Genomic DNA, 26,978 nt, shown 5'->3' with positions numbered 1-26,978 from the left:
GGTAGATCACTTCCAGTTTTTAACTCTGTGAGTAGATCGCTGTCTCTTGGAAGTTGGCCACCCCTGGTCTAGCAACATCTGAAGGCCACAGTTTCCCACCAATGCGGTAGCTCAGCTCACTTGTTCTTTGAATGCAAGTGGGCTTCAAGCAACTAAAAACTTTTATGGTTGCATAATATCATCTCCGAAGGAACTCCCATCTAAGACTTTACCTCATAACTAGATACCTAATCCTTCTAGTGGGCTAAGCCTTCTCCTTTTAAGTATGAGACCAAACTAGGTGTATTTCTTATTATAATTACTGCCCACATTAGGACTATATTATGGAGCCATGGGAGTCATTCTGTAATTAAGGTGTGAGGCAATATATTAAAACCACAAATTCTGTTCCTTTATAAAAATCAACATGACTCATATTACCCATATGTAATTTGAAATGGAGGATTCGGGGAGGGGGGTGGGATGCAAGCCTTTCAAAGTTCAGAATGAAAAATCAAATACTGTATATATTTTAATTCATTTCCCTTCCCTAAAGTCTTGTGTGGTGTTATAATGTTTTTCACTTGCTACGTTGAATCAATGAAGAAAAGTGTAGTTTGTGTCATATATACAGAGTGACAACTGCCACTAGGGGATGCAGTGGGTTTATATTGCTATGTTTGTAACTGGGACAGGGTTGGGTAGTTTAGTATGCTATGCATGACCAGCTCAAGTCAACCTAGGCAAGATAAATCTCTACTGACCCCCTGCTTTCCCAAAGGAAAGAGGTTGAATTGAGTGGGAAGCAAAGGATAGGTGGTTGCTGTGTGTAAAAGAGGCTGAGGAAAACGAGATTTTGCTGAATCTCCAGGAAGAATAGGAGGTTCTGGCAAAGGGAGATCTGAGGATTCTTTTTTAAATTTTTAAATTTTGCAGATAAATCAGTGGCTTAACCTGTCATGTCAGGATCTTCTCTACAGTAGAGTAGTCTTGGTAATTACGCCCTAATTATCATTGAGGGGGTCGAATCTCTGAGATGTTCTGCTTCTAAGTGCATGTGGGGAATTGCAGAATTGAATGTTCCTCCATCTGAAAAATATTTAATACCCCATGCAACTTTCTCCCTGATTCCTGCTTTTCTATGTGGATAGGATTTACTTGCATCCTAAAATATTCAACATGCAAGTTTCCACTTGGAAGTGGTACATCTCAGACATTCTACCAACTCATTGAGAACTAGGATGCTTTCATGCCTATGTGTGTTGCACAGCTGTATGTTGGAGTCATTTAATTTGGTGTGCTTGGGAGGATCCAGTCCAGGCATCCCCAAACTGCGGTCCTCCAGATGTTTTGGCCTACAACTCCCATGATCCTTGGCTAACAGGACCAGTGGTCAGGGAAGATGGGAATTGTAGTCCAAAAATCTGGAGGGCCGAAGTTTGGGGATGCCTGATCCAGTCTGTATGGTTGTATACCTATATGGCTGAAGCCTTTGAGATTTTATATACCAGCAAGTATTTTATGTAAAATGGAGCTGACCTTACAGGTAGTTCAGCCAGTTTGGGCAATCATTTGCCAATAAGCTCCAGCATAAACATTACAAAAAGAAAAGGAACATGTTCCACAGATTCTACCTCTTGGTTATTATGTGTAAAAGCCAAAATACATGCATACTCCTAAAATACTCCTAAAATAAGCAGCTAACTTAAAAGGAGCATAATAATAAAAAGTCTAAGGAACAAAATGAGCAGGTTGTGGATGAGTAAGCCAAAAGGTCTGGAAAAGAAATATCCCTTAGAATTTGCTTTACCAAGGCTTCTGCCTTGCATTTTATCCTATGCTTAAGAGTATGGTAAATTGTATGGCTTTATTTTTGGTCTTATCTCTGGTCTGTTGACCACAATAAATTTATGGTGAATATTTTAATATTGAGAGTTTGATATTTTCCAAGAGCAGAACAGAATCACTACTGGTGGAAAAATGGAAGAAATTTGCACTTTCATAGTGAAGTCTCTAGAGGGCAATGTAGCAGTATTGAAATATTTTAAAAGTGGGGGCTTTGAAGCAACATGACATGACATCAGAACGTGCAATTCTTATTAACAAAAAGACAGCAAGCAGTATCTAAAAAATAAACATGTACGTTTTATTAGATTTGAAGTTGATGCTCTAAAAAAGCTATACTCTTTTGGTATTGAATCTATGAATGGGTGTTAGGTTGGGTATTACTTAAGCTGTTAATTAAAAGGTGTACAACTCTAAGACATAACTTTTTCATTTTTTGAACATGGAAGGATCTGTCCAGTTTGTTGGTACCACTATTTGTTAGCTTTAGAAATTTAATATTGGGAATGTTTGGTTTAAAGATTATAGGAAGATGTGATTAATAGTACAAGTAGGACTCAAAATGCTGCGCAAAAGAAATTCTGAAATTGATTTTTGAAGAAGTTTTATAGACCTCGGGAATGGGAAGCAGCTGTGTTCATAGACCTGTGCCTGAAATGATATTCTAAAGTTATCAGAGTGGCATGGGATGACCACATGGGGCAGCAAATCCCATTTTACTCTTAGTAACACTGGAAGACATTTGTACTGTATGTCTTTACTGATGAAATGTTGTAGGCAGTGAGGAATAGCATGTCCATTGTGAGGACTAATGTGTCCACCCTGATCTTCCCGCTCTTATAGCCAATGCATCCCTGCCCATGATTTTACCTCGTCTAGCTCCAGCCCCTGAAGAAATCCTGCTTTCTCAAAAGATGCCACCCTTTTCTCCCATATTTACAACCATTTCCCAGAACAACTGTGCGTTCTTACTTTCCTTTAAATCCTCCCACAAATCCCACCATTTCGGTGAAGCCATTGGTGTAAGCCTCTTATTCCCATGCCATACTGTAACTTGGCCTAAGCACACATGACTGGAAGAACTGCATATTGCTTTCCTATATACCCTGCTTTCGCTTTGCCTCCCTCCTTTGTTTCTCCTTGGGGATGGACCTGTACTCTGTAAAACACCATGTGCAGTGAATAATTAATTAATAATCCTCTTTGTTTTTCAGGTGTGGTAACAAACAATGATGAAGCTCATGTTCTGAGTCCAGGAAAGATGAGCCAGCGTCAAGGAAAAGAAGGCTATCTTACTCCAACCAAAGATCTACAGCAGCCATCATTTAGTCCAGGAACAGTCCATGGCCATGGTAAGAAGCATTTCATTAGATGACTGGAATGTCAAACTGGATCAAGGGTGGAATTCAACCTAGCCCTAAATAGATTGTTTCATCAGCACAAGCATTTCTGCTTGTCTGATTGAATAATCCCCTCCCCCCCCAATGCTATTCTGGGAGTTCTCCCAACCTTCCAGAGCAGATCTGGGATAAAAGGAGGGAGGAAAGTTTCATTGTGCCAATGGGAGCCCTTGCACAGGCTTCCACTAGTGGAATAGGTTAGCTGAAAACAGCCCATAGTGTCTTCAATAGTTACTGCAGCACTTGCAGCAAATGTGTTCATCTACATGTCAGTAAAAACTGTTTTAAAATGTGGAATCCTTTAGATGAGCTGAAAATTGTTCTCTGTTCTTTGCCTCTCATCTGGTTCAGAAAATAATTTCTTACCTTAATAAATGTGCAAGTTTATGTCTTCTGTTTTCAGTCTACTGTTTCAGGTTGCATTTGTATGCATGTTAAAAGCATTTGTAAGACAGTTTTGTACACCATTAATGGCTATTCAAATTTCTGAAATTTTTAAATAGAATGAAGAGTCAAAAGTTAAAATTCGGAATTTGTGCTTTGTACCGCTTGAAATTCCTTGCAGTTTGTGAACAGTTTCCACTCTTGTGATTCAGATCTGAATTGATTAGAATGATTCTTAATAACAGAGAACACCAATTGGTTGAATTAATACCCTCTGCATAAATTAGGGGGTGGGAACAGATGTTGGTGGATTACAAATATACACATTCCTTACCATTGAACTACCATTGACTGGGGTGATGGGAAATATCATCCAGTAACATCTGGAGGCTTGTAGATTAGCCTGCCCTTTGCTAAATAGTGTTCTAAGACTTTAGTCCTATTCACGCTTGCATGATCTCTGTTGGAGTAAGCATACTGTATGCTGTAAGGCTGCTATTCTGTGCACACTTACCCAGGAACAAGCCTCACTGCCCAAAATAACACTTCTGAGAAAATGCTAAGGATTTGGGCTGTAAATGTTTAGCTGCTTTCAGTTGCCTCAGAACTCTTCTTTGAATTGAGGAAGAGCAATTCTACTTTTGGGGAATCTTTTCTCCAGCTTTCTGATGCACAGATTGATAAAGAGAGAAACCTTAACTTGTGCTGTTGTGCTGCTCATTTTTTGTAGCAGAGATTATGCATGGCAAGTTTCCAGGCCAAATGCAAGATGAATAAACTCCCAAGAAAATGGAAATATTTCAAATTTTCTAATTCCAGTTAGTTTTTGTTTCTTTTCAAAATCATAGTGAGATGGGTTGTAAAGAGGCATTATGACGATTTTAGAGAATATTTAGCTTGAACGTGTCTGTTTGGTACCCTTTCTTCCTTTTATCAGTTGTCACTGCTAGCCCTGACCCTTGGCTTTTTATGGCTAGTTGTCTGTAGAATAATATGTGTGTGTATTGTTGTAAACTTATGCAGCCTTTTTGAGCAAAACTTGAAGTGAATGGGCAGGTAAAGCAAGCTGAACTTGGTATATAGAAAGTTGCAAGTTGTTTCTTTCTTCCTGTAACATTTCAGATTACAGTGGTGTCTCGCTAGACGAATTTAATTCGTTCCACGGGTCTTTTCTTATAACGAAAAATTCGTCTAGCGAATCCCATAGGAAGGCATTGAATTTTTTTTTTGCCCATAGGAACGCATTAATTGAATTTCAATGCATTCCTATGGGAAACCGCGATTCGCTAGACGAATTTTTCATAAAACGAATTCGTCTAGCGAGGCAACCTCCACTAGAAAAAACCTTTCGTTAAGCGGAAATTTTGTTAAGCAGGGCATTCGTTAAGCGAGGCACCACTGTACTTAGAACAGTGATAGTCAACATTGTGCTCTCCAGAGATTGTTAGACTCCAACTCCCATAAGCAGCAGCCAGCATGACCAGTAGACAGGGATGATGAGTGTTGTAGTCCAACAACATCTGGAGGGTTCCATGTTGGTATCCCTGACCTGTATTATAATTTATTTCTAGCATGCATCATGGTTCATTATACTTAAATAACGACAACTGTTTTGTCCCAGCAACCTAGTCTGAAACTCATTGTGTTGCTTAAGCATTTCCTGAGTGAGGACACTTCCAGTCTGGTGCCATTTTCAAGTCTACAATTCTATGATTCTTCTTTTCAAAGCTGTTCCTTTCTGCTTCACTCTGTCTTGGCACAGCCCCATCCTCACAAAAACAGAGTATCAAACAAAAATGAAATGCCTGTGAGTGATAGATCGAAGTAGGGCTTGGCATTTACTGAGCAAACCAGAACAATTTGTTTTCATGAGATGAAAATGAAATGCCTGTGTAAATATTAACATTTGAGAAGTGGTCAGATTGGTTCATCACTTACATACAGATGCCTCCTTAAACGATGTCTCTGGCAGAGATATTGATCAGTTGAGATGTAAACTATATTCTTAACATCCTTATACCAAATGATACCCAAATTTAATATTACCATACTTAATTAAGGGAAATTTAGTATTCACAACATTTTGTGGAAATGTCATTCAGACCTTTTTTTTAATTCATTGAAAAAATACTACACCATTGATTTTTATTCCCTCTGCTTTGGTCCCTGGCTCCTCTGGGACTGACTTAGAGCCATAGGAAGGACACAGAGCCATATACATATGGATATTCAAGTTCATATGGAGAAACGTGGTTGCTTTATTAACAGGCTCTCACAGCTTAGAGATGAAGTAAAATTCTGCCAATTTTGCAGAATCATATCCTCAATGTCATACAACTTTCCAAGGGGAAATTACATCTATTCACCTTCCACTGCATTGTAACATTCCCAGACCCAGTGACATGTCTCATTTTTGTAACCACCCTTCATGTGTTTCCCTCTTTAGATTGCAAATTCACTTGTGAGACCAATTACTTTCTCCTACCCAAAATGGCAGGCCCCCCCTATCCACGGTACTTTCATGGGCTATCCTATAAACTTTTTATTTGTCACTGCTCTCAGAATAGGTCATTTTTGGATCCATACATTATGGATGAACTAACTTTGCTCCTCCCCACAGTAGTGGTAGCCAAAGGGGCATGCTGTGTTCTCAGAGGGTAGTTTCATTTCAGTTCCTTCAACCATGCTAAGGTTATGCTTTGGTGTAATCCATGTTTACAGATAGCGGGACAACTGGGTTTACTGAGAACAGCTGTATTGGTGTTTATGTGCTGGAATTTTTCATTTTCTGTTACATTCCTCTCAAGAGGGTTTGGTATCTAGACACTCTACAAGAGTCATTTGTGCATAGGTATTTTTGATTTGTTAAGTACAAGAAAGACTGATCAAGTCCTCCAGGATTGTTACAGACTCTGAGGCAGTACCATACTTTTTCAAATGCAAGTATTGCTAGCTTACTGTGGAAGGAAGGCTGAATGTAGTCTTGTAAGAGAAAAATAGAGCTGATGTTCATTGGTTCTTGTTCTCAAGCTTTTTTAGCCTCTGACTACTTTATTATTATTAATCAAATCAAAGCACATAGCACAACTCCTATTTTAAGAGCATTTTCTTTAGCACTAGCATAATCAAATCAGCGTCATATTGTGAAAATCATGGATTTCCCTGTCTGATAATCCAGCGGAGTCAAAACAACCTTGATCTCCATCAGAAAAATAGTAATCAAGTGCAGGACCAAGCACTGTTCTGCAACCGTTTATGGATCACCTGAATTGAGCTTGTGATTTATAGGCCACCGTTTGAGGACTTTTACACCAGCTCTTGCCACTATGGTATCTGCTTTTCAACACGGGACCTTTTGATTGCATTTAATACAACAAAAACTGATGTTTGAAGCCGACTTGACACAATTCTGATTCTTCAGAACAATAACTTGGAAGTTAAAAGCTGGCAATGTGGATTCAACCCTGACTTATTGTTACACATGATGTGGCAATGCCCAGTAATGGCTTTCTTCTTAGAAGAGATGTGCTTTCAGATAAATCAAGTGAAAACTGGTCTAAGATCTCCTACATGAACCTCTTTCTGAAATATTCAGTGGTCTGAGGCTTTTCAGAAGCCCACAAGAGGTAGATGTTCATGCCCTGCTATTGTTAAAATTGCTAGTGCTCCAATACTTGAAGAACAAATCCTCTGCATCTGCTTACCAAAGAATAGAAGTCTTGAGTGCTGCATCCTTTTGAGTGCCTGCCATACTAACACCCATTAACTGATAGTTACCTCTTCAATTCTGTGAACAGATTTTTTCTTGTATCTATTTTTGGCTCCTTTCCCCTAATAAGTGAACTCTTGCTTTTCTCTGAGGTCCAGTGCCGAGGGCCTTCTGGCGGTTCCCTCGCTACGAGAAGCTAAGTTACAGGGAACCAGGTAGAGGGCCTTCTCGGTGGTGGCACCCACCCTGTGGAATGCCCTCCCACCAGAGGTCAAAGAAAACGACAATTACCAGACCTTTAGAAGGCATCTTAAGGCAGCCCTGTTTAGGGAAGCTTTTAATGTTTGATGGATTTTTGTATTTTGATGTTTTGTTGGAAGCCGCCCAGAGTGGCTGGGGGAACCCGGCCAGATGGGTGGGGTATAAATAATAAATTATTATTATTATTATTATTATTATTATTATTATTATTATTATTATTATTATTCTCTCTTTCTTCCTTTCAGCTGGCTTTGTTTATTTGTGTCCTGTTTGTTTTATAAAAATATTGGGAAAACGACAATAAACTTAAATTCTAAAACGTTAATTTCTGTTGGTCTCCTGTTTAAGTTTTTCTTAGAGATTGTGGCTGCTCAACTAACCATTTTAACCTTCTCTAATACATTCAGTAGGCAGGAACATTCATATTGCTACTATGCAGCTGATATCCAACATTTTAGACAACTATGTTTGTAAAATGCCTGCTTAAATATTGCTAATTTTAAATTGGTTAACATTTATCAAGCTAGCAGAAAGCCAGCTCCATCTACTACATGGAAATTAAGAACAGTTTATAGTTGAGTCACATGTCTTTGAATGTAGTGGAATGCCTTTGAGTCATTATCATGCATGTTCCTGCATTTGCAATCTCAGCAACCTCTGTACATACATATCTGACTGGTTTATAATTAACACAGCAACTCATTGTGTATTATGCATTCTAAGTGAATAAAATGATTTTATTGTGAGTAGAATTGTGGGTGCCAAGGGGTAAGGAACAGCCCTTTAACTGGGAAGAACAACAGACCTAAGGAATTCTTACAGTATTGTAGTTTTGGATCAATCTGTCTAACAGTATAGGGGAATGGAATGGAATGTGTTTTTTGTCAGATGTAGGTATTTGGGGGAATTTTATTTAAGGGCTTTTATGCCACCATTTCATAAAATATATCGGGCAGTCTACACTCTAAAACATAGAAAATCATTCAGAAATTAAAATACATATGCAGATAATCATTCAGGCAACAGACTAATAAAAAATTAAACAACTGGGAGAACAAAACATCTCTGTTGGAAGAGTGTTCCATGGACTAGCAACACTAAATGCCCAACTTCAAATTGTAGTCAGTCAGTCCTTTGTAACATTGGGGACAATTAACAGTGCTCCTCCAGATGATTTCAATGGTTCTGAAGGTACACTGGACCCAGTTCTTTAAGGGCTTTGTACAGGCAACTCTTGACGTGTGTGGGGGTTACATTCCAGGGATAGCACATAAAGCCTAAATCACATGCAACTCAAAGATTTTCACCAGTTCCTAGAAAAGCGTGAAAACTAAATATTTTTAACACCTTCCTCTTTCCTTTCAACTTGGTTTTATTTCCTCAAACCCCAAAACATTGGGGCAGAGCATTGGACTAGAATATTTTCCATTTTCCTTTCAAACCATTATATCTTACTTTGATTGGGGGAGGGGAACATCCCTGTATTGTACCAGAACGTGTTTCTGTGCTTGCACAGTGTAAAATCCATTTACCACTAAAATATGTGAAGGTGGTATCCACATGTCCTGTGGCATGATGTTTCATAAGCTTCCTGCAGCTCTAACTATTCCATTCTTCTCAGATAGGATCCCTTTCATATACTGCTCTTTAAAAGATTGCCACCTTATGGGTTTTTTGTTGTCGTTAATGACTGGGAGTGGAACCAAGTTACAGAGTCGTCATTTACATGCTGTGCAATACAGAATGGAGCATTTCAGACACGGCACAGCACTGATCCTGGATTTCAGCTTTTTCTTAATTCTGTAATTAAGGTTACAAAGACCTGCACTTTAGTAGCAATAGTACTATATATATGAATCTGATCAAATCAGGCTGCAGTTTCCCTTGCCCCACTGGGTGACAGGGCAATGCAATGGTAGATGAGAAAACTGTGTAAGCACATTGTAACAAAAGTCCAAACTAAATAAAACACAAGTTTATAGAATTACACATGGTTTGAAGGAAGTAGATAGAGAAAAGTTTTTCTCATTACAGTTGGAGGCAGTAATGTTTCTGAATACCAATTGCTGGAAACCACCGGAGGGGAGAATCCTGCTTGCAGGTTTCCCACAGGCATCCAGTTGGCTGCTGTGAGAACATAATGCCATTGGCCTAATCCAGCAGGCTCTTCTTACGTTCTTATACCATGCCTCATATTTTATCTAACCCCCCCCCCATCATGATAAGCAAGCTCTCTGTGGGTTATTTGGGGATTGTTGTGTTTTGCTGAAACTGTCTAAACTAGTTTTAAAGTATCTACCAGAATGCATTGAGCAGAATTGTGTGTGCTGTGTCCAACCATTTTGATTGGGTATTAGCAGAGGAACCCTATGTGTTAAAGGTGCCATGCAGATACTCCCCTGAATATGCACAAAGCAGTGGCAAGGCCGCTGCTGAGATCCTGTTTTCCTCTCTATATGTATTTGTTGACCCTGGATATATAATTAGAATAGAGCTTTCTGTCTTGGCTTATTGTTCCCTTGTTGTAAAGAAAGGACTTGTCAACAAATCTTTCTTTAGGAATTAAATTTGGCCGGTTTGACCCATTTGAGCCTAATCTGTTGTCCTTGTAATTCAGAGGTCTTGCTTGGGATAAAATAACTGAAACCTGAGTAGTCAACAAGTGTGTGGGAGGAGCTGTGGAATAGAGCAGTTTGAGAGGCAAGTCTACAGCCAAGCAAGCTGCTTTTATAAAAAGTGCCTGAGCAGTAGCCTGATGTACTAAGAGGAACTGTGCTTCAGGAGAAATTGAGATTGCATTGATTCTGTCAACCTTGGGAATACTAGTTTTTGGGTTGTAAAACAGTTTGCCATTCTTGTAATATACAGTTTTTTTTGTGTTTTGGATTTCCATTCGGGTGAGTTGAAGACACATCTCTAAAGGCAAGTATATCTAAATATCTTTTAAGTTGGATTGCATATTATACAGCAGTAGCTTGATGGCTACTAGCAGCTGACTTTGTTTTCCAAACAAACTCATTGCATGAGGAAGCCTACATGTTGCACATAGATGTAGGTAATGTGGATTTAATTACATGTTTCTTTCTTATGGTAGGTTTGTTGATGTAATAAGATTGTGTGTTGTAGTGTTTAATCATATTAACCGGAAAAGTGGTTTGACAGTAGTGGGACTATTAAAGCTGACTCTCCACCCCACCACTGCCTCAGGATGAACACAGAGTCACAAATTGATTTTGTGAGCTGTCTTGGATATCTTAAATATCTGACACGTTCTAATATCTGTTGCTGTTACAGCAGCAAAAGGATTAATTTTTTGGTGCCTGCTTCAAAAAGCCCTTATATTTCAAGTTGAACATGTCAAGGTTATGTCTTATTTTGCTCTTATTTCAGCTTATGTTTTTTTATTTTGAAGTAGAAAATTTGCATTTTAAACATGAAATTGAACTTTAATGTATTTCTAGATTAAAATTTGTTCACAGCCATATTAACAAGTGCAGCATATGTATAGCAATATGCCATGTTACATTACAATTAGGGCTAAATGTAAAAATAGCTACTACTGATGTAATTCAAACTCAACTGAATAGCTGTCGGGAACAGAGCACCAAATGTATTTTGAAAATGAGCAATTATGTTTGATTTCAATAGTTTTAAAGCATCAGTTATTGGGAAACAACTAGGAGGAAGAGTTGTTGTACTCATGACTTGTTTGTAGACTTCTATATAGCCATCTAGTCAGCCGCTGTGAGAACAGAATACTGGACTGGGTAGATTTTTTATCTGTTCTGACAAAGCTCTTGAATTATTCCTATACTAATAAAAATGACTAAAATCATGCTGAATATCAAAACTGGTGATGTTCAGTAATGACCCCCTAGGGAATCCTTTTTGGAAGCTGTTCTTTTAGATGCAAATAAGCAACATATGTGAATGTTATTTCTGCATAACTGAAAAGCATAGGCATGTCATCGTTACAAAAAGTATATAAATACATCAGAAACTCTCAACATTTTCAGCTACACTGATTTTTGTAATACTTCAAGGGAGAAACAAAAGGACAAAGAAAGATTATCAGTTACTTAAGCATAGTGTTCTAGCCAAATGGTTATAGTGATTTTTGTGGCAAAGCTTATGCCAAAATAGTGACTTAGCAATGCTGAAAACTTTTGGAATAACCTTATTTTGTATATGACACCAAAATGACCCTGCTTGTTAGGTATTCTGCATCAGTGTTGCTCACCCCCATAGCCAAGACTCTTGTTCTTGATCCTGTTAGCTACAGTCTTGTAGCGAAGAGTCTTCATCAGTTCTATCTTTGTGCAAGTAACAAGCAGTGTTGGGTGGGCATTCCCAAAGCAGGACTTGCAGGCATCAGGATCTGCAGTTCCATGCCCAGGTTACCTGCAAAGGCTGTCTCCCAGTCAAATAACTCTTCATCCAAGTGGGTGGTGGCACTTCTGTATGGGGGATGCTTAGCTCCCATATCCTTTCAAAGTGGGCATTATAGACTCCCCCAAATTCATTGTGGCTCCCATACAGAAATGCCACTTCCACCTGCTCTGGCAAGGACATGGGGGTAGGGGGAGGTGAAAGTAATGGGGGGGGGAGTTGGAGGAGGGAAAGGAGTGACCATGATTGGTATAGTTGTGATAGAGTTGACGGGGAAGATTCTGAGATAGGGTTTTGTGTTTGTTTGTTTTTGGAGGGGGTTTAATCTGGAGAGGGTGATCTTAAATGGGAGGCATTTTGTGAATGGTTATGCATCAATGGCAGTGATTTTGTGGTTGTACCCTTGTCAGTTTTTCAAAATTCTGAATGTGTCCTCAAGCCCAAAAAATTTTAGGGAACCCTGATATAAGGCTTTGAAAGTAATGGCTAACACATTTTGATTATTATCACTGATCGCCTTCTGTATTCATAGCCTTAATGACCCTGCAATCCTTACAATTTCTTTGCTCTTTGGGCTTCATTAGACAGAGAATAGTGTATGATTTTTGTCTCACTGGCTGAACAGTACCATCATAATAGTGAACCTGAATTTTCAAGATAGCAGTCACCAGAGTGGTTGAAGGGATTCCCCCCCCTTTTTTTTCTTTTACCAACAACCACTGCAAATGTTTTTTTATACTTGAAACAAGATTACTTCTGTGCATACAATAATTGACACCCATTTGTGGTTTTTTTTGCAATATACTGTGCAGAAACTATACTACTAATTGTGTTTTCTGTCGAATTCAACCATGCCTCAGTTGCATTTTAATGAGGTTTTGGAACAGTAGCCTATTTTCTTACAGCACAATCCTAACCAGGTCTACTTAAAAGTATATCCTATTGAATTTAAGGGGGCTTACTCCCATATAAGTGTGGTTAGGATTGCAGCCTTAAATGATCCAATGGTAAGATAACTTGTTTTTAGGGTCCTGAAACTTTGCATTGCTTAAGTCACCATGTTTCAATATTCAAACCTTATACTTTTACTGGAGCAAACTGGTGCATATATAAATGTAACAAATAAAATAATAATTGTTAAGTAGCTATCATTGTTGATTACCTTATTGAATTCACCTTGGAGGAGCATCGATGATAATTTCTGCTGCTCTGCATGCATCTCTGTCTCAAATTGCTGTTCTCCTGGCTTTTGTCCCCTGCCAGACCACAAGATGGAGGATGCTTTATCTTTACTATTTTTAATGAATATTTTTCAAAATACTAACCCTTTCCCTATAACATTAGATTTAATTGCGTTGAATAGGCAACATATAAATGTCAAAGAAGGACGTATGTTTTGTTGTGAAAGAGTGCTGAGCCCGTATTCTCCTCTAGAATCTTATGACTGCTGTGAGGTTCTTACGCCTTTCAATGCACCATGCATTTGAGTAAGAAATATGAATTAACAGAGGAAGTAGCAAAAAATAAAAAAATAAAAATAAATACCAAGAATGGATGTTGGCCAAAAGCTGTGTATTGTGGGTTATAGGAAAGAGTAATGGAATATTGTTGGCACTGAAATGTGTTTCCACAGTGTAAAAAAAAGTCTGCAAAGAGAACCATCATATTGACATAAGAATACACAGTGGAAACAAATCACATTGCACTTTGTTCTTGCTGCCTTCCTGATGGAGAGAATGCTCAGGAGGGCAGGGCAGCAAAAGAGGAAGGGAAGATAGAGATCAAAGAGATCAATAAAGATATCAGGAAGAAGGAAAAAGATAGATGGTGAGGAAGTTAGGCCTGGGAATTTGGAGCAGGGATATAAGGAAAGGGAGAAAGGTATGTAGGATTTAGAGGTAAAGCTGCTATAAGGCTGATATAAAAAAGACTTGACAATGGAAATTGATACAAGGAGGATATATGTAAAAGTTCATCACTTTATACGTGACAAATTTATTTATTTATTTATTTATTTATTTAATAAATAAATAAAAACTTAAGTTTGGGCAGTAGTGTTCCACTATCAGCTTTGGCCTGGAGATTTAAAAGTGGCAAATTTGTGTCTTTGTTATACTGTACTGTTTCAGACTGCAAATGAGGGCTCATATGATGGAAAGTTGCTCAAGTTTAAAACAACACACATCTTGCCTATAGAAACCTAGATGTTGCAAAGAAGGATTAAGTGTAGCTTTGCCCCTGTTATGGTGCCTTTCTGTGTGTCAGAATTTTTTTGTCATAATGGAACATTCCATCTTGCAAGTAAGTCTCTTTCTACAGCTAAAAGCAGAACATCACAGGCATGTATATATCTCGGCAAAAGTAGGCTCGAGTGCGAACTGCCTTTCCAAGCCAAATCACCAGGTGATTAGAGACCTCTTTAAGCAGAAATAAGCTCCAATAATAGGGATTAGTATGAGTTCAACATGTGACGCATGAGGAAAAATCTGTAGAAAATATTGGTGTTGTAGCATAGATGTAAAAAACAACCAAACCACAACAATCTTCTGCTTCAGAATATTGAATCAAAATTACATTACTTAATAATGATGATGCTTTCTCACCAGATATCTTGATTCATGTTTATCTATAATAATAATAATAATTTATTACTTGTACCTCACCCATCTTGACTGGGTTGCCCCAGCCACTCTGGGCAGCTTCCAACAGAATGTAAAACATACACGATACAGCAGACATGAAAAGCTTCCCGAAAGAGAGCTACCTTCAGATATCTATGGGAGGTCGTACAATTGGTTATCTCTTTGATATCTGATGGGAGGGCATTCCACAGGGCGGGCGCCACCACCAATAAGGTTCCCTGTAACTTCCCTTCTCGCAATGAGGGAACCACCAGAAGGCCCTCGGAGCCTGGAACTAAGTGTCAGGGCTGAACAATGGGGGTGGGGACCCTGTTTTTTTTAGTAGTTAAACCATTTGACACAGATTTGGGGTCCACTCCTTTTTGAATGTTTACCGTCCATTTGTGTTTGCATGGCTACCAAGCGTATATAGGGTAAGAGGCACTTACCAAGGAGGGTCAGTGGCAAGAGGGAGGGGAGAGGGGTGCTTAATCCTCCCATGCAGGGTGATTTGTTTTCACAAATATTCTTGGTTTTCTCCCTGTTGAGCTTATTTCCAGTTTCACGGCCTGGCTGGGGAGATACAAATTTTAAATAGCCAGGTGGGATGTGGATTTGTAGGGTAGAACTGGTGGACGGAGAATGGGTTAAATACTACCCCACTGAGCTGGTCTTTGACCATAAATTATTATTATTATTATTATTATTATTATTATTATTATTATTGTTGTTGTTCCCCCACCCCACTGATTCTCTTCTTCAGGTGCCTCCCTTTCCCACTTTGGTGTTGCTAAGGAAACCATTGTTACTCTTGTAACCTCTAGTTCCGTCCTTAGATCCCTACGCTCAAGAAGAGATTCTGTGGGTGTGTTAATATTATAATATGTATCATTATAATAAATAGTGAAACTGCACTTTTTTTCTTTTTAAATAGCATGGCATTTCCCATTATTAAAGTGAAAAAATATAATGTGAGCCTTTGTGGTACAAAGGTTATAACAGATTGTACCTATGAGAACTAAGCTCTGTCATAGCTTTCAGTTAGCAGTTTTCTAGCTGTTAAGGGGATCTAAGCTGTGTCCATATGTTGGCTTATATGGATTTCACATACAGCGTGAGAAATTGAGAGTGAGATGTATGAAGCGTATCCAAAGCAGAATATCCTACTGCAGAATCTTGGCACTGGAAAAGCAGGCAGGAGGGAAAGGAGTCTAATAGGATGTGTGTGACCTTCTGTGTGAGCTCACAGGATGAGGATTCCCCATCAGGTCAGGGAGGGATGTATTAGTAATATATTTTTATTGTATGGCTTAAACCTGACAGTTGCCAGATTTAAACTGAAATGTTTTTTAAAAAAATATGTTATATGGTACAAATAGTTGGATCCAAGTCATTTCTGTTTTGTTAGTCAGTGAGATTAAGTGGTTTGAAATCTTAAGAATTTTCTTGATCATCTGATATAAGCAAAGTATTTTATTGGTTTAATTTTTTCCCCACTGGACAAGCTTTTAGATTTCTTGCTATATTTAATTTTGTGAATTCAGGCAAAATGATGGCTTAAAAAACAACCTTGAATCTCAGCTATAGAATCTCTGTTTTAAATGACTCGTCAAAGCAAGGGGAAATTGACTTGAAAGGGTTTTTTTAAAAATAAAATAAAAAATGTTGTATAAAGTTAGACATTTCGAATGGAAAGCAGGCAAAACTGACCACCTAACTAATTTGCATGATGAGCAAGTGAAGCAGTCAAATGCTTGCAAAATTTTGAATGAAATTTTAAGCGTAAATTCTGTTTCAATTGTTTCCATTAAAAGAGTTAGCCTGTGGTTTCTAAAGATAACATTTTTACTCATATTTATTGAGTATTGTTGTTGTGTAGTGTTGAGCAAATACCATAGCTTGTATTTAAACATGTTGAAAACATGTCAGACTATTTAATGAAAAGTGACCCCCTTTCTCTAGAGTTGTTAATTATGTTGAAAAGCAAAGTCATCAATAAACACTTTACACTTTTTTGATACTTGTTACTCTGTGTAAATTCTGGAAATTTCTGACAGAAGTTCTGACTCCTGTATCACTAAAATGTACCCTTAATGTGCCTATTAATACTACATTCAGAAGCAGTGCTTTTTCTTTCAGAGCCATTTATGTGAGTTCTTGCTGGCAAATGCTATTTAATCCACAATAAAAAGTACTGAAAATACTTTAATGGAAATTCCTTCTCTGATTCTCAGTAGTACTCTTAATTTTCTTGAGTGAATTTTAGAAATATACTCATAATTGTTCTGTGTGCAATAAAATAGAGCTTGAATGATTAGGCAGCAAAGGAATTTCTTTAATAACTCCTCCATTCTGATGTACTTTGTCATGACAGTTGTCTGGTGCCTGCAAAACAATGAGGAGTAACAGCTTGTCTCGGGGCACGCTGACTGAAATATGACATGTTATTGATGGAGGAATGGTAGCAGCTTGGATTGAATTCATAAACATCTCTTAGCTTGGTTACAAAGTTCAACAGCCTCTGGCATCTCTCCTTGTTCAAAGTGTGCACATGGCACTTGATCTTTGTGGGTCTTGCATGCTGCTAATCTGAATGTGACGGGAAAAGACTTTCTGCAACGTTCTTATTCCCATCATCCTTCTGAATGAAAATAATCATTATACAGAGCATCTAACTCATGAAGGCAGAAGGTCCACACCGACGTAGGTTTTCTTCATGTGCTGGAGTTTCGCTGCCTCCACGGGCTGATGGTCGGAAACTTGTCCGGAATGCTTCATTCGGAGGATACAATGCACTTTCACCAGTCTTCCGAGGTTTGTTTTGTCTCACTTTTTAATGTTCTCATGAAAATATTTCTTGTAAAAGCTTCTACAAAATACTACTACTTCTTTTTTAAAGCAATTTTCTAAGCTGCAAAAGCAGCTGGATTCACGTTGAATAAAATAAAATGAGATGTGGAAATAATGATTCATGGTTGGCATGTGTTCTCGGGCAGCACTTTCTTTAACTTCAGCATAAAGAATGGAGTGCTTCATTGTAGATTGTGTGTGATTGTACATGATGATGATGGTGATGATATTATATAATGAGAATGATACTTGACTGAATATGGGTGGTGTTTTTCTTACCTGCAGTTTAAGAGAATTTTCAACATACTGGAATCTACAACCAAATGATTTTCAAGTTAATGAAACATGGCTTCTAATTAGGTGCAGGTCCTTTTGAAATCTGGAGTAGACAACATAGCAGGACTTTTGACTGTTAGAAGTAATCTTAAAATGTAAAATTTGAGGCCATGTTGATCAGTGTTATGTCCTTTAATCCTTACATTCCTTAATAATAACTTGGAAATACTCATAATGTTGTATATCTAGTTTGCATTGGTTCTAATGGACTTGATCAGTCTTGAAAATGCACAATTGCAAGGTTACTGTAAATGTGTGAGTTAGTACTACTGTAAAAATTGGTTTATTTAAGACCAATGCAACCTTCAAGCTAATTTCATTTTAATGTACCTATTAGTTGTCTACCTCTTCTTTTGTAGTTAGTAGTTTCAACACAAACATGATGTGAATCCCCTGGAAACTAGAAATAATGCTCCCTCTTTTCATGTTTTTTTGTGTAAGTAATAAATGTTTATACAACAAACAAAGGACAAGTAGATTTGCTGTACTTGTATAACTGCAGCTTCAGTCACTTATTGCAGAGTTCTGAATGTAACCATAACATTGCATGTTTCCTTTTCATAGTTTTGGTTTTCAGGATATCTAACCCAAGCCAGTAAGTTGCATAACAACTCTCATAAGGATGTATGTTGTTATTTTTACTGAGTTTTTGCCATATCTTACTGAAAGTCCAGTTTAGCATTTAGAGTGGTTTAATACTCACAGATGACAAAGTGAGATATATGTGCGCTAGATCTCAAATGCAATGCAGTGTAGTTAACTTGGGTCCTGCAACCTTACCTTAATTATAGCCTTTTACATGAATTATCTGGGCGAGGGATACACAGTATCTGTTATTTTGACTTTCATGCTGTTGAATAAGTCAGTAGTTGGCATTTGATTCACATTCCTTCTTTCTTTTTAAAAACCAGTTTACGTGCATGTAACTTGCTCACTGACTTTGTGTGAAGAGTAGAGCACCCTAGACATTAATTGTGGTGTCATGAGCCCCATTCTCTAGACATATCACAAGGTACATGAATGCTTGGAGCAGTAAGATGTTGCGCACTGGCCCTTGCCCCATGGCTATACAAATGTCCAAAGAAAGTCTGTGCATCTAGAAGTTGTTGCAAAATCTCAGTTAATCCCAAATTGTTCTAGGGAATTTCCCAAGTTCCTGGTAAGTTTACCAGGAAGATAACATTTGCAGCTAATACTTTCCTGAGGAATTTCTGATTAACATAGTGAATGCACTTGCCTCTTTGAAGAATGTAGTTACCGGTACTCCGATCTGCCTTTTTTAACACAAGGAATAGAAACGGCTTGTTAGCACTACTCTCCTTACTTGGCTTTGCACAAGCTCTGCTTCATTCTGTTTTATGCTCCATTGATCAGTTCACATCCCTGGATGTGTGTGGTAGTATGGTGTGAATATGATGATGCCTAATCCTAGTGGCTTACTTGATTATGAATTTATTACGGTAGATTCCACTTCCATCCTATTTTTCTGATGACTGATGAGAAGGCTTTGCATTGTTGGAGCTGCTGTAACCTGGGGGTGGGCTGGCAAACCAGTTCTCCTGTGGACTGAAACTCTCTGTGCTTATCTATGTTGCACTACGTGCTACTAGTAGTTGGATATTTTCATATAACTGAGTAATTGAGGTACCTCTGAATGCCTGGAAGGTAAAATACAAATGTATTAAATTGGGAGAGGGTTGATAACTACCATTCATGTTTTGAATTTTGTAGGTTGGGAGCATAACCACTTTTGGACCCTAGGTCTCACACAACACAGCTTTCAATATATATAAAAAAATCCCAGTTGTAAAGGAATTACGAAAACATTTGGTGAACAAATGATGACATATACACCATGTCCTTAAGTATATTTGGTCAGAGTTTTAATAGGTTTGTCTTATTTAGGATTTCAACATTAATGGCATATGGAATACACTGAATTTTTGCAACCATTTCCATTTCTCTTCAAGGTTTTGACAGAGGGAAGGATGATGCATCACAAAGTAAAGATGATTCTACACAATCAATGTCAAAAAGCAAGGTAAGCATAGTTCTGTCCGATGCATCTAAGTGAACTTGGACATGTGGTTGCAATTGATTTAATCTTTTCCATACCTATCTCATTTTTGGCTTATTTTAAATAGCAAGGTGAATTATGTTTATGTGTAATTCTTGGTTATAGCACAAAAGCAAGCACCAATATTTGTTTTTAAAGCCAGTTTGTGAAAAATGTGAGGGCTGCTCAGGAGGTCCAGTGGGCCTCTAGTGAATTCTATTAGCTGCTTGGTTAAATTAAGTATGAGGCATATTATTTTAGATAAACTATCCATAGCTGGCAATAGGCACAGGTGCCGCAAGTGACATGGTAGCATCCACTAGTAAACCTGCAACATACATGCATTTAACTTGTGCACATTCACCTTTATATACATGGCAATTAAAAAATAGAAAGGGGGCGGAGTTCTGGGGAAAATGACTTTGGCAATTCCCTCTGCCGTTGAATCCAATGAATTTTCACTATACACGATTTTGGCTTTAGGCGCAATCCCCGGAACATAACCCCTGGGTAAGTTGCAGGTTCTGATGTACTACATGCTATATGTTTTATGGTGAATGCAACTCACACTTGAACAAGATGCAAACTACCAAGCCATAGAACTCTTCTCAGGGTTCAGGCTTGGTTTTTGGCTCCCATCCAGACCACCCACTCATTCCCACCTCCCCAGGCACAAGTTCAGCTTCTGAACAGCTTCATCTGCTTCTGATGGAAAAGATATAGAGTGCCTTGATGATGACTCGCCCAAAATCCTTTGATGATGGCACCCAATGACTTCCCTTAGGTGTTAGCATGGAAGACAGAATTGATCCCCACAATATAATTGCCATGGGAACAAACAGAAATCTGCCAGAGCTGTTCTCTAAACTTGGTCCATCAAATAGGGACCGAACCACAATAATACACTGCCTCCAACCTCTGTTTAATGGAGCCAGTCCATGAGGATACTATGGTCAATGGTATGAAAAGCCGTTGAGAGATCAAGGAGAATCAACAAGGTTGGAGTCCCTCTCCTCATACAAATAGAAAGCCAAGGTGACCAAAGCTTTCACTGTGCCAAACCCAGGTTAAGAAAGTATGTACTTTCATATGTGTACATGTGACTGAGCTTAGTGGATGAGCTTTGTCTCATCTTCTTGAGATTGGTGGCTGTTTATGTGTGTGCTTCTCTCTCTCTCCCTCCCACCCTTTGTCTATCTCTGAAAACTTAGTAAAATAGGGTTTTTGGAGGGGGGGTATCCTTAAATTTAGCCAGAAGATTTGGCTGGTTCCTGGGCATCTCAGTATTAAACAATTTGTGTCAATAAAACATGTTTTGCTATACAGGGTAACAAATGCCTTGTAACTCATCCAAAGTTTATTTTTAGCCAGTACAAGATGCTGAAAAGTTCCTAATGAGTTAACTTGGTTACATTATCAACCAATGTTGAGTGATGATAGACTGCTAGAATAGTTCTGCAACTCTGCAGGGTTCACCTGTCATTCCCAAGCTGTTTTCTCCCCAAGCTATTGGATGGCACATGCAGAGAAACCATTTTTAGAACTTTCAAGGCAGGATAAATAAAAGCCATGTGATGCCACAGCAGCATGTTTAATAAAGAATTATTTTCAGTGCTAAAGGCACTTAAGTGAGGTGAAGTTATGGATCTCTAGAAGTAATTGTGTTTTGGGGAAAGCAGGCTGTAATAATGTATTTGAATAACACCGATATAACAGATTCAGGAAACAGACCTTAGTCTGGAGAAATTCTATATTTTCCTTGATGGGCCAGGGGGTTAGTAAGTACATAGGTGGCACTGGACAAGAAAAGCTATTTGTGTTTGCATGTGTAAAGCTCAGTGGACAATGTCAAGTTTTAGACACCTTTCTTCAAACTGGGTTATTGTTAAATGATACGGCAGAAGAAGCCAATGTTTTGAAGCACCACATGAAGGATTCATTTACAAGCTCTTTCTATGCCTTGATTAAATGAAGTGACATAAAGGGAGCAAGCAGCAACCTGAAAAACTCATGGCTTCTATATTTCACTTGAAGTTTGACTGAACAGCAACTGCTCTAATCCTTCATTAATTATTTTCTTGTGTTATATATATTTTCAGTCAGAATCTAAGCTTTATAATGGCTCTGAGAAGGACATCACCGCATCCTCCCCCAGCTCCTCTACTACCAAGCTCACAAAGAAGGAGTCTCTTAAGGTGAGTTGCTTTCCGGGATAGAAAACCTACTGTCTCCAGCCTTTTGGCTATGGAATACGACACCTCTCAGTGGCCTCAGAAGATAAATGTGAGATACACAATAACTTTATTTTTGCCCTCTGCAGGCCTAGTTCTCAGTGAGTTTGTAAGCCTGTTTATGGGCTCACTTTCATGCAGGTATTATTCAACCTTATTAACTCCCATCTGTGGTCTAAAATGTTGTAGCCCAGACATGACTTCACCACCTTTGTAAAACTAGGCTACAGATAAAGTATATATGCTGTGCTGGTTGTTGCTGCTGCTAGGGATGCACAGAAGCTGTCCACCACTTTGAACATGGCATGACTTGTTTCTGCTGGAAATATTAAATGTGTTACCAGCCCATTACTACTTTGCTGAGTGAAAAGCGTTCCATCGGTTCCACCCCACTGCCTCTCATATTTATTTATTTATTTATTATGTAACATATTTATATCCTGCCAAGTTGGAATTCAAGGCGGCTTACAACATTTAAAAACACCAGTCATGGAATAAAGAATGATAAAAACAAACTGCTTAAAAACAATACAGTGGAACCTCGGTTTATGAACACCTCGGTTTATGAATTTTCGGTTTACGAACACCGCGGACCCATCTGGAACGGATTAATTCACTTTCCATTACTTTCAATGGGAAAGTTTGCTTCAGTTTATGAACGCTTCAGTTTATGAACAGACTTCTGGAACCAATTACACCCATGCTTCGGGTTAAGTACGCTTCAGGTTGAGTACTCCGCGGACCCGTCTGGAACGGATTAATCCACTTTCCATTACTTTCAATGGGAAAGTTCGCTTCAGTTTATGAACGCTTCAGTTTATGAACAGACTTCCGGAACCAATTGTGTTCATAAACCGAGGTACCACTGTATTTAAAATGCATCACTATATATCTAAAACCAGCAATTAAAATTTGAACTGGCAGCAGCAGCCCAGTCATCAGCATAATCCGCACCTTAGTTTCCAAATGCATAAAGCTTTTACTGCAAAAGTAAATTGTTGCTTCCTTGCCTGAACAGAAGCAGGAGCCAAGCCAAGCCACACTGATCGTATCAGGAAGAAGAAACTTTTGTTTGCTAATTCTCTGTCCACAGCACTGCTGACGACTGAAGATTCCAATAAGCAAGCAAATAAGATCCACAGGGCTTTTGCTAGGCAGAGTAGAGACTCTGATATCGTGCTTAGCCTGATAATATGCTGGGTGTCTATTCTGCCTAGCAAGCAGCCTGGTGTGGGCCTTAAAGCCATGTGGATCTTATGAGGGGGGAAAGAAACATTGTTTGCTATCAGATCAGCCAGGAAGCTGGGTCTCTATTCTTCCTAGCAAGAGGTGAGGTGTGTGCCTTAAACCTGCATAACAAAAGCAAGAGCAAAGCCACGTGGATATTTGCTGATCGGAATTTCCCTGCTTTGGCAGGGAAGCTTATTGCTATGCTGGGTCTGTCTTGCGCCTTGCAGATTGTGCAGGCAGAAAGCAGCTTTTACTTCAAAGTAAAGCCCTTTACTCTGCAACGCCAGCTGGCAGGTGGCAGGGGCTTATGCCTTGCAGATTGGGCAGGCAGGAAACCTGGCCATTTACTTTGCAGTAAAGTGTTGCTTCCTGTCTGCAAGCTGGGCAGTGTATTTCTCAACAAGGTGAAAAAATATGAAACCTTTATTGCGTTCTGGAGTTCATAGCAGTAAGAGACAAAACATGAATATACCACCCACCCCTACTTCAGGTCTCCAAATATTGCTGAACTCCCATCATCCCTGACCATTGGCCATGCTGGCCGGGGCTGATGGAGGTTGTAGAGTTAATATCTGAAGGATCATAGGTTCCCCATTCCTGCTTTATATGAAATTGGTTTGAAGGGAGTATTATGTAATGCCACTTCTTCTGATACATAAAACATCTGTCCTAAAACGGTTTTGCTTTCTTCATACTTTTATGGATTGACCTAAGCATGTTGCAGTTCATTTTGACCTTTGCTTTTATAGCACCATGACTTCCATTTTCTTAAATTTCTTACCCTCTGAATTTATTGTTCTTTCATTATTTACAGGTTCAAAAGAAAAATTACAGGGAAGAGAAGAAAAGAGCCACAAAAGAACTACTTAGCACAATCACAGACCCATCAGTCATTGTTATGGCTGACTGGCTGAAGGTCAGGAATTATGCGTAATATTGAGTGAAAGTTGTAGCTGTTGTTTATTTGTCAGAATGTAAAAGAATTCAGATCCTAGTTGGTTGCTGATTGATGTTTACCACTAGAAAAAACTCCATTAATTATATCCCAGAGGCTCAGTACTTGATGCATCGGGAACCAACGGGGACACCTTGCCACTGCTTTACAGTGGTTGCCATGGCTACATCTGTCTGCAGTGACTAATTGAATTGGTGATCACTTTATATTAAATGTGAATTATGAGAGATTCTTCTGGAAACAGGAAACTGTTATTTTAAAACAGATTCCTTCTTGCAGACTCATCAAGCCACATTTCATACATCACAGCATAAAGCTCTGGGAGTTTCAAATGTGTGAATTTCAATGATGATATGAATAGCTCCTGGAAGGAGGACGTAAAAGTAGCACGGGTATCAAATAATCTAAGCTGCTTAATGTCAGTGTGTTTCTTGCATGTTGTAGGAGAATTAAATTACTTATGCTGATCAATAAAATATTCTACCTGGACTCTTGTTGTTTATACCTTTTTTCCTGTATTGGCTAAAGTGTAAGGGCTGTTAACATACTACTTTTTCAGTGATTGATTGCCTTTGAGAAGAGCAGGATACAAATGTAATGTTTTATCCTCACAAACCCATGAAAGTTAAATTAGGTTGAGAGTGTTTGATTTGTTCAAGGCTACAAAGTGATCTTCGTTTCTGATTAGGGATTTGAACTTGCATTTCATATTTCAAGTACATTCCCTAACCAGTAGTCTACTGGTATCCGTTGAGACACATTCTGCAGGAATGGGAATCACCCCAAGTTTCTGCATTTATTTACATATGTAAAATGTAAAATAACTTCTGACATAGTAAATTAGTTTTCATTTTAGAAGAATACTGTCTGCATGGTGCAGTTGATATCCTTTGGTAATTTGATTTACTAGTTACGCTCAACTAACAGTATACAAACATTAAGACTCATTTTAGACTCACAGCTGTCCATGGAGGCACAGGTCAACTCCGTGTCCAGGGCAGCTGTTTATCAGCTCCATCTGGTACGCAGGCTGAGTCCCTACCTGCCCAGTGACTGTCTCTCCAGAGTGGTGCATGCTCTAGTTATCTCCCGCTTGGACTACTGCAATGCGCTCTACGTGGGGCTACCTTTGAAGGTGACCCGGAAACTACAACTAATCCAGAATGCGGCAGCTAGACTGGTGACTGGGAGCGGCCGCCGAGATCACATAACACCGGTCCTAAAAGACCTACATTGGCTCCCAGTACGTTTCCGAGCACAATTCAAAGTGTTGGTGTTGACCTTTAAAGCCCTAAACGGCCTCGGTCCGGTATACCTGAAGGAGCGTCTCCACCCCCATCGTTCTGCCCGGACACTGAGGTCCAGCTCCGAGGGCCTTCTGGCGGTTCCCTCATTACGAGAAGCCAAGTTACAGGGAACCAGGCAGAGGGCCTTCTCGGTAGTGGCACCCACCCTGTGGAATGCCCTCCCACTAGAGGTCAAAGAGAACAACAATTACCAGAACTTTAGAAGGCATCTCAAGGCAGCCCTGTTTAGGGAAGCTTTTAATGTTTGATGGATTTCTGTATTTTAGAATTTCTGTTTTTTTGGAAGCCGCCCAGAGTGGCTGGGGGAACCCGGCCAGATGGGCGGGGTATAAATAATAAATTATTATTATTATTATTATTAAGATGTGTTGTGCCTATAAGTATTTGTGTGAGATTTGAATAGCTCTTCTTCATTTTTGTGATTCTGAACTGGTTGTGTATATTGTAAGAAGGGTCTTATTGCCTGGCCAGGAGGGATTGGGACTGAAATGTACTTAAAATGTACTTAAAATTAAAAATCTCTCTCTTTTTCTGTTAAGATTCGAGGTACACTGAAAAGCTGGACCAAACTTTGGTGTGTGTTGAAACCTGGAGTACTGCTTATTTACAAAACTCCTAAAAATGGCCAGTGGGTGGGAACAGTACTTCTGAACGCTTGTGAACTCATTGAGCGGCCTTCAAAAAAGGATGGATTTTGTTTCAAACTTTTCCATCCTTTGGAGCAATCCATCTGGGCTGTTAAGGTAAGTGAATATGTATTCTTAATGCAGGTGGCGTTGAATAGAACATTACACCAATGACACATTAAACCTATCTGCATTGTTAAATATTGATGATCTCAGTGTGCTTTCAGTTGTCAGCTCAGCTATCCCTTTGCTAAATTTGCTTGATTTTCTGACATCCCAAAGCCCTGATGTGGTTGCATTAGAGAAGTATTGGCCCTCTGCATAATCCTGTGTGGTCTTTATTGTGAAAGCAGCCACTAATCATAATCTTTTCACATATAAAATGTGCACAGTAATGCTGTATAACAGCTCCTGAATCCCTAATGGTACCTATTTTATTATCTTGTAGGTATTAGGATAATATATTTTCATACTCTCAGGCCTTTTAATGATTTGTGCTTTAAAATCGTATTGGGAAGATTCTCTTTTAAAACATCAAAAATTGCCACATTTTTATTTTGCTGTTTTAAGTTCCTATTTTAGCGTGTGTATTGTGAGAATTATGTTTGTTACTTTTTATTGGCCTAATGTATATTTGTATTATTTTGCTTACATTGTAAATTTACTGGGATTACCAAGAGATTATATAAGAGTGGGTGGATACAACAGGAGGCTAGAAGATTGAACCAGGAGAGGACAAAGTGCCTCCATACCCCATCTAGAGTTCACTTAAAAATGGGTTAGCAGCAGAAATCAGCCC

The 26,978-nt window shown here is 38.8% G+C and overlaps 1 protein-coding gene across 12 annotated transcripts in view; it reads left to right on the top strand.

Moving 5' to 3' along the window:
* OSBPL8 (oxysterol binding protein like 8) overlaps positions 1 to 26,978 on the top strand; it is a 72,185-nt gene that overhangs the window by 21,452 nt on the left and 23,755 nt on the right. For 6 of the 12 annotated variants that reach the window (XM_035126743.3, XM_088676863.1, XM_088676869.1 and 3 more), the window contains 5 exons: positions 3,039 to 3,176; positions 19,745 to 19,815; positions 21,930 to 22,025; positions 24,106 to 24,207; positions 26,093 to 26,296. In XM_035126743.3, the coding sequence (XP_034982634.1) occupies positions 3,039 to 3,176; positions 19,745 to 19,815; positions 21,930 to 22,025; positions 24,106 to 24,207; positions 26,093 to 26,296 (611 nt within the window). Of the gene's footprint in view, positions 1 to 3,038; positions 3,177 to 8,803; positions 10,501 to 16,962; positions 17,403 to 19,744; positions 19,816 to 21,929; positions 22,026 to 24,105; positions 24,208 to 26,092; positions 26,297 to 26,978 lie in introns of those variants that run through there. The other 6 variants (XM_088676864.1, XM_088676866.1, XM_088676868.1 and 3 more) reach the window with 3 other exon arrangements.

The sequence above is a fragment of the Zootoca vivipara genome, chromosome 9 (genome assembly GCF_965207765.1).
Source record: "Zootoca vivipara chromosome 9, rZooViv2.hap1.1, whole genome shotgun sequence".
NCBI classification, from domain to species: domain Eukaryota; kingdom Metazoa; phylum Chordata; class Lepidosauria; order Squamata; family Lacertidae; genus Zootoca; species Zootoca vivipara.
The sequence above is the reverse complement of the archived record's forward strand: the minus strand, read 5'-3'. Positions and strand labels throughout refer to the sequence as shown.